The sequence below is a fragment of the Phocoena phocoena genome, chromosome 7, assembly GCF_963924675.1.
Source record: "Phocoena phocoena chromosome 7, mPhoPho1.1, whole genome shotgun sequence".
NCBI lineage: Eukaryota > Metazoa > Chordata > Mammalia > Artiodactyla > Phocoenidae > Phocoena > Phocoena phocoena.
This window is the reverse complement of record NC_089225.1, coordinates 53,602,277-53,610,688: the sequence shown is the minus strand read 5'-3', so window position 1 is coordinate 53,610,688 and position 8,412 is coordinate 53,602,277. Positions and strand designations below refer to the sequence as shown.

The 8,412-nt window shown below is 39.0% G+C and overlaps 1 protein-coding gene across 2 annotated transcripts in view; it reads right to left on the bottom strand.

The window, feature by feature from the left end:
• Nucleotides 1-1,064: 1,064 nt before the first annotated feature.
• ERICH2 (glutamate rich 2) overlaps nt 1,065-8,412 on the bottom strand; it is a 30,670-nt gene continuing 23,322 nt past the window's right edge. For both annotated transcript variants that reach the window (XM_065880840.1, XM_065880839.1), the window contains 2 exons: nt 1,888-1,959; nt 1,065-1,236 (listed from right to left, as the gene is read on the bottom strand). In XM_065880840.1, coding sequence (XP_065736912.1) covers nt 1,115-1,236; nt 1,888-1,959 — 194 coding nt within the window. In that variant the 3' untranslated portion in view covers nt 1,065-1,114. The remainder of the gene's footprint in view (nt 1,237-1,887; nt 1,960-8,412) is intronic.

The window sequence follows — 8,412 nt, the reverse complement described above, 5'->3', positions numbered from 1 at the left end:
TCAGATTGGCACACTCAAAACAAATTATTTAGGAATATTTTTCTCATTTTTACATCAGTTACCTTACAACCTAATTTGAAGGTGGTGGAAATTCATCAAGGAATACAGAATCAGCAAAATAATGTAGATTGATACATAAATAGTATAATAAAGTCTTATAAATATTTTATGAAAGAATATAAACATTGTCATTAACTTTCACCTCATTCATTCACTTGGTATACACATCCCGTTATTTTCCAGGCACTTGTCCAGTTGCTAGGGATATAACAGTGAAAAGACAAAGTCCTGCTTATGGAGGTTACATTTTCTGACAAGAAGGGAGAAGATAAAAAGAACAAATAAATTAGGGGAGGGATAAATTGGGAGTTTGGGATTGACATATATACACACTGCTATATTTAAAATAGATAACCAACAAGGATCTACCGTACAGCACAGGGAACTCTACTCAACATCCTGTAATAATATAAATGGGAAAAGAATTTGAAAAAGAATAGGTATATGTATAACTGAATCACTTTGCTGTACACCTGAAACTAACACAACATTGTAAATCAACTATACTCCAAAATAAAATAAAACCTTAAAAAAAAGAACAAATAATTAAATAAGAACTTCAGGTACTGATATGTGCTATAAAGAACATGAAACAAATGATATAAAATGCCTAAAGTAGTGGACATGGGAGGGGCTTGGAGTATGGATTCCGGAGCCATAATGTCCATATGCAAATCTAGGCTCTACCGATCAACAGGTATATGATGCTGGGCAAATGACTCACCCTCTCTGGGCCTCAGTTTTCCATCTGTTGAATGGGGATGATAATAGTGCTAACCTCATAGGTTTGTTGGATTCAACAAATTAATGCATATAGAACAGCACCCGGCACATAGTTAGTGCTATGTGTTTTCAATGATTACTTCCCTCTCTGAGTAGCTCACCTTGAGCTAAAATCTAAATATTAAGAAGGAGCTCAAACTAATATGAATAAATTAAAAGAACTCTGTACCAAATAAAGAACAGTTAGACTGAAATGCAGCTCTCTTCTTTATATTTCCATAGTATACAGCAATGAACATACATGAAGATTAAACTATAGCAGCAACTGTCATCACCCATCTTCACATTCATCAGAGCTTTCTTCACTTGGATCCTCACTGCTCTCCCCTTCACTCTCACCACTACTGTCCTCTTCACTCTCTTCATCATCTTCCTCCAGATTTTGAGCTTTCTCTGCCACAGAAAGGAAAAGACTTGCTTTAAATGTTTCTTAGTATTTCTACCCTCAAAAAATCACAATTCTCCTTGTTTTCCCCGCCACTAAGAAATACATATTTTTGGAATGTGAGAACTGAGCTGAAGTTTGCTAACTGCATGTAGGGTCAAAGCAGTAGTACAAAGAAGAACATATTCTTACTGGCATAAAGATCTTTGTGGATTTGAAATAAATTTAAAACATTGGTCTATAAAAATATTTTTTACTACTGTCAACTTAATTCTTACTTAAATAGAATAAGAGTAAAGTGAGATTCAGGGTGATTTAGAGGGTACTGGCTTTGCTTGGAACTGTGGGATAATCCCTTTAGTGCCTGGCACAATTAGCAGGTTCTGTTCCCTCTGAGGACTCTTTCAGTGCCCAATACCTTGTGCCCAGGGAGCCTGCTTTGCTTGGGCAGTTCCACCCCACAGAGGAAAGAAAGGGAGTCATCTTGACCATCCACAGAGGACAAGCCGGTTTCATGAAACCATCCAAGATGATCATTTTAGCCTTTTCTTAACCACTTCATGAGGATGTACTTTGCCAATCTCCTGGGGCAATGGATTTTTAAATAGTGACTGCTCATAGTTCTATGAGAAAGAAGTAATTTCAATTTTTAAATTTACCCATCAGTAGCATTTCTTCAATAAGTGAGGAAAACTCCTTGGCCTCAGGATTTTCTGGTTCATAGATTAGGACTGAAAATGGACAACAGAATGCATATTATTAGTGTTTGAAGTGTTTCAGCAAACAGCCTCTTCAGAATGAGACTGAAACTGTCAATGAGAGTAAGTGAAAATGCACAAAGCAAAACCACCAACAATTATACCATGGGTATATCTAAGCGCAAATAGAGAAACTGTTCTACTTATCTTAGGTGCTTTGTAAGGGAAATAATCCTCATTCTAGTTTCTACCTCCTGTCCAAAGAAGGAAATCTCTATCACTATGAGGCTTCCCTCATGGGCCTGTAGCCAAAGTGTTTCTTGACTATAAGCATTCCCCAGACAAGGTGCAAATCCCGCAAAACATGGAGACTTTATTAATGACACCCTAGTCATTGCCTACTTAACAGCACTCTCACCTCTTCATCAGACCCATTGTTTTTAAGTGCTATTTATTCCTTTTTGCTGATCCTTTATGTGAATGTGTCATCTTTCCTTTGGATCATATCAATAGATTTCTTTTTAGGCCTGTTAGTATGTTACCAATGTCCTAGAGCCCAGAAAGATTTACACCTTTTGTTTCAGAGTTTTCTAGGCTAGTTTATTGATTTTTTTCAGATCTTGCTCTACAGATCTCTCTCTGCCTTCTTCCTACCTGCCTTGAGGTGTATTCATAATTCTGCATCATCCATTTAAATGTTGTGACTCCTGCGTAATATCTTGATGGCCCCCAGGGGGCACTGAAACATCAAGTGTGCTATTTGCCTGGCTAACAGTGAGACAGAGAATTGTGGATGGTTCACTTAGGCCCCAATGGCTCAGAGGGCCTCACTCCATATGGCTTTCATCCTGACACACTAAACCAAGGTCTTTAGTTCCTAATTCCTAATATATAACAATGTACCATCAATCTGGGTTAGCATGAATGTGCACCTGCTCAGAACATGCTTTTAAGGCTTCTAGGGGTATTTATACATCTTTTAAGGCTTCTGATAAAAGGGACTGTTTGTACATTTTCACTTCGACTAAAATAATTTAGCAGTCTAAATCTTTCTCTGAGGCTAAGCCTCTTTCTAGAGCAGAGTTTCTCCAACTTGCTCCTTGAGATACTAGTTTCTTAAGATGTTAATATGCATTTGGGAAACTAGGCTAATGAAGTTAATCAGGTAAAGCTTATAGTAAGGAGTAACTGCAGGATTTTACATAGCCATTAATATGCTCAGAACTATGATGGATCTTACAGAGAGGAGAGTGTGGTTTCCCCAATTTATTATCCCCATGGAATCCTTTTCTGGTGGAACACTTACTAAGAGATCTTGAACTAATATTCCTTGGAACACAGCTTAGAAAGTTTCATGTTGGAGCTAGGATTATTCCATAGGAGTGGAGCATGGCATCAGCTATTCTCAGCGTTTAACAAAAAATGCTGGCAATTGTCAGAGTGACGGAAAGGTATCTGCTTTGAAGCTTAGCCCTGCAATATCCATCCTGGGTGATAAATAAAAAACGCTTTGACAGGCTAGTAGGGTTTGTGAAAAGGCAAGAGAAGCCCTTAGCACATGCAGTTGATGTTCTGGGAGTTGTTTCCCAACCGGGGCCCATAAGCAGAGGCCGGTATGGACCCTGAAGAAAGACTGTCAGATGTGAACCCTGGCTCTGCCACTGTCTAGCTGGGTCACCTTGGGGAAAGCATTTAATGCCTCTGTACCTCAGTTCCCTTATCTGTAATAATACTATTGACCACATCAGGCTGTTCTGATGAATCAAACAGATAATATGGATAAAGATAAATACTTAGTTTAGTCCTTGGTGCATGGTAGGTGCTGAATAAATATTGATTATTAGTTTTCCTGGAGTGGTTCTGGGCCTGAAGAAAGGCTTGGTTCCCTCCTAAGTGTGCAGTAGATGCCTCCTTCTGGCTGAAGGGCTGGGGCAGGGAGCTGGGGATTCTGCTGCCCATGGAGCTCCAAGGCCCTCAGACAGGAGGCTATGCTAGGGTAGACAGACTGTTGGTCTTGTTCACTGTTGCAGCCCTAAGAGAGTACCTGACACAGAGATGGAGCCTTTAAAACATTAAAAAAAAAAAAAGGAATAAATGAATATAGACAACTGAATAGGAAGCAGTCCTTTTATGCCCTGATAAAATTATACTCTAGGCTAATAAGAAAGGGTGATTTATTTTACTCAAAAATAAATAGAGGGCTTCCCTGGTGGCACAGTGGTTGAGAGTCTGCCTGCCAATGCAGGGGACAAGGGTTCGTGCCCTGGTCTGGCAAGATCCCACATGCCGCGGAGCGGCTAGGCCCGTGAGCCATGGCCGCTGAGCCTGCGTGTCCGGAGCCTGTGCCCCGCAATGGGAGAAGCCACAACAGTGAGAGGCCCACGTACCGCAAAAAAATAAATAGAAAACTTTATAGGAACTTTCTTTTCTGAAGATACATCTGTATTTCTGTTAGACCCATAATGATGAGAACCATTTTGGTTTTCAGGCCATTATTCTTAAACATTTACAATTATTATAATTGACAGAGTAGGTCTTCAAGGCTTAAAAGTTATTTTTGTAGAATCTTGGGCTGCCTGTGAGCAGAAGTGTTGGCACCCTGAGATGACTGGGCTGCAGGTAAAGAGACCAAGAAATGGGAAGACTGACAGAAAATCTCACAGTCAATCACGAGATAAATGAAGAAAAGTACTTGGGACTCTTGACTTGCAGTCTCATATAAAAACCACTTTTCCAAGGCTTCACCAACAACTTTTTTAGAAGGCAGGATGAAAAGAAAAGAACCCACTTGCACCTGGGATGCAGGATGGGAAGCCCTGCAGCCAAGTGAAGATACAAATGATTATACCGTGATTGGATGGCAAGAAAACACACCAGGAACTGGCGACTTTATTCAAGAGAATGGATTTGTAAAACATTTCTGCAGGGACAAAGATGCAGTATTTCATATAAACTAGTTGCCTTAGATACAAATAAAAAATATATTAGTCAACTTATAGGAGCCATTTCAATCTGATTGATTCATAAAAGCATCTCTTTTCCAAGTCTCTGCCTACTTAACCAGAAATATAAGCTTATTAGTCAAATGAGGAAATGGAAATAGAGCAAGAAATCATAGGCTCTCAAGCCAGACCTGGGATCTAATCTTAGCTTTACCACTGGGTAGCTGTGTGACTTTGGGTGAATTAGTTCTCCTTGCTAGCCTCACTTTGCTCATCTGTAAAATGGGGTTAATCATATCTGTCTCATGGAATTGCTGTAAGAATTAAACAATGTATGTTTAATGTTCCCATAGTAGGTGTTCAATATATACATATATAAATACATAAAAATGTAAATACACAATCTATGTTTACATGCATAACTTTATAAATATATATATAGAGAAAGGTGGAGTGTTTCATGGAAGAGCTAGAAGATGGGGGGGAAGAAAGAAACAAAAGAATATCTATACTGGAGAGAACAGACCTGTGGTTGCCAAGTGGGGGGGATGAGGGAGGGACGGGTTGGGAGTTTGGGGTTAGTAGATGCAAGCTATTATATATAGAGTGGATAAACAACAAGATCCTACTGTATAGCATAGGGAACTATATTCAATATCCTGTGATAAACTATAATGGAAAAGAATATGAAAAAGAATGTATATATATACATATAACTGAATCACTTTGCTGTATAATAGAAATTAACACAACATTGTAAATCAACTATCCTTCAAAAAAAATTTTAGAAAAAGAATATCTATGCTGTAAGAATTTACATATAATATTTTGGGGTCCATCCTAGATGAAAAAAAATTGTTTTGTCTGTTGCTCTGAACACAGAGAGGGACTTTGGGTAAGCCCTCAGCAAAGTGTTCCTATTGGCATCAAAGAACTAGCACTTCCTTCTCCCTGGAACAGTCTGTCTACAACTCTCTGTTCTTCCTTGAACTTGCCTGGCTTTGCAAAACCGGGGCCTCCCTAATTTTCACATCCTTGGCTGGCAATCTGCCTCAGGGGTAGCCAATCTTACTTTGCACACCCCTGCTCTCTATGCCCGTTCTCTGGGCCTTTTTGCCCACATGTCCCATCAGCCTCTTCTTCCTCTTGGGAGCAGGTCTTTCCCGTTTGGCTCCCTGGATCATGGTGCCTGTCTTAGGGCACTCCATAGCTTCTTTTCCTAGAGTGTAGTCCTTAGTTTTAGAGGCACCACTATTTGCCATGGACAGAAAAGAGTAAAGCATTACTGGATGAGCCAGTAAGAGTGCAAACCATGTCTGATATCAACCCCAAAAGGGTTTAGAGCATGTGTGCTCTGAGTTCTGCTTTCTCTCCAGCTCCCAGCATAATGTCTGGTACAGAGTTAGTGCTCAATATTTATTGGTTGGAAAGAAGGGAGTGAGTTTTTAAAGGAATGTAACCCCATTAAGATATATCAGTCTGAACTTTTTCATCCCCATTGACCTGGCCCTTAATGCATGTGCACTGGTATGTCAGGTCCATAAGCATTATACTGAGCACCTGCTGTTTACAGTTTGGGCTAACAGCCAAAACTTACTGACAGATGTGGTGATATCAGTGTCTATATTTTGTAAGCTTTAGCCAGAGGCTTTTCTAAAATGATCGATGAATATATAAATATAATATAATATGTAAAATTTCCTACAATTAGGCTCCACAAGAAAAACTCAAGAGAACTGGGAGCTAGAGCTACAAAATCACTCCCTTCTATACCAGCCACACGGAGAAGAAAAGTAGTTGAGGGAAAAGGAGGCTGGGGTTCCAGTTCTGGCTGTGTCACTTGCTCCCTGAGCAGGGCTACACAAGCTGCTTAAACTCTCTCTGCTTCAGTTTCACTATTTATAAAAACAGAGGATTGGACATGATTCTCTAAGGATTCTTTCTGATTGGAAATTCTGTTTGCGGGCCACCAGAAACAGTTTTGATTGAAATATTTTATTCGATGGCTCTAAAGGTCAAAAATGCTTAAAAGGATTAAACAAGGCAAATTATTTTGGATATAAAATAGGTAGTGTTAAAGCATTCAAAAAACCCATTTTAAAAATTAGCCAATGATTTAAGAAGTTCTGTATCCACAGTGGAGACTCTGTGAGGCAAGGTAGAGTAGACCCCATGTCCCTACACTACATTTTCACTAAAAGATTTTAACCATAAGACAGGTCTACAATAGTTAATATTTCAAGTCCATTATTAATAAAGTTTAATTGTAGAGTTGCCATTTTCTCCTTTAAAATAACTAAGACTAATGAAGTAAGAGAAAAAGATGGGCAAAATAGTTGAAAAGATTATGGATTTTGACAGAGAGCTAGAATCTTTCAAAATCATTAGATAGACTTTCTAAAATTGGAAAATACAATCCTTGAAATTAAGAATTCACTAGATAGTTTTAACAGCAGATTGGACACAGCAAAAGATAGGATAAATTAACTCAAAAACAGGTCAATAGAAGATATCCAAACTGAAGGATAGAAATAGAAAGAAATGGAAAAAACAGAGCTGAGTATAAGATACATGTGGGACACCATGAAAAAAAGTCTAATTTATGTTTAATTGGAGACCCAGGAAGAGAAGAGAGAGAATATGGCAGAGGCAATCTTTGAAGGTTAGTGGCCAAGAAATCCTCAAAGTTGATGAAAACATCAACCCACAGAGTTAAGAAACTCAGCAAACCTCCCAAACGTTCCTTTGCTTAAATACAAAGAAAACCACCACCATTTTGAACATCAAGTCAAACCACTAAAACCCAAAGACAGAAAAATAAGGTAGTTCACATCATTCCTCTACTCAAAAGTGTCCAGTGGTTTCCCACCTCACTCAGAGAAAAAGCCAAGGTCCTTAAGCTGCGAAAGGTGTTATGCAATCTGCACAACCCCTGTAAGCTGTAAGCTCTCCGACCTCATCTCCTATCATACTTTCCCTGGCTTATTCTCAACGCATTTGCTATTAGTCCTGCCTGGAACACACTTCCTCCAGATGACCGGACTCACTTCCTCAACTCCTTCAGGTGTTTGCTCTAGTCTTCCAGTGAGGCCTTCCTAGACCATCCTACTTAAAACTGCTTTGCCTCCCTCCCAGTATTTTCTACTCCTTCCCTGCTTTATTTTTCTCCATAGCACCTATCATCTGTGACACACTAGTTACAGATAAATTTGTTATCTGTCTGAAACTAGATATAAATGTGGGATCGTTATCTGTCCAGTGCCTAGAACAGTGCCTGGCACATGTAGGTACTCAAATATTTGTGGAATAATTGCATGTTAAGTAAGGCTTTCTGCACTACACAACACTTCTCTGAATCTAAAGGCACAATGCTACCAACCCGTTATCGTGAGGCTAAGGATTTTGACTTATCTTTTAATGGTGTAATTAGTCTCTGTCATTTTATCCCACTCAAAGTTACTCTAGAAGTCTAAATTAGTCCTTATACCAATTTTTACTATCAAGGATTCACTGATACACTATCAGAGAATTCATTAGATGTATG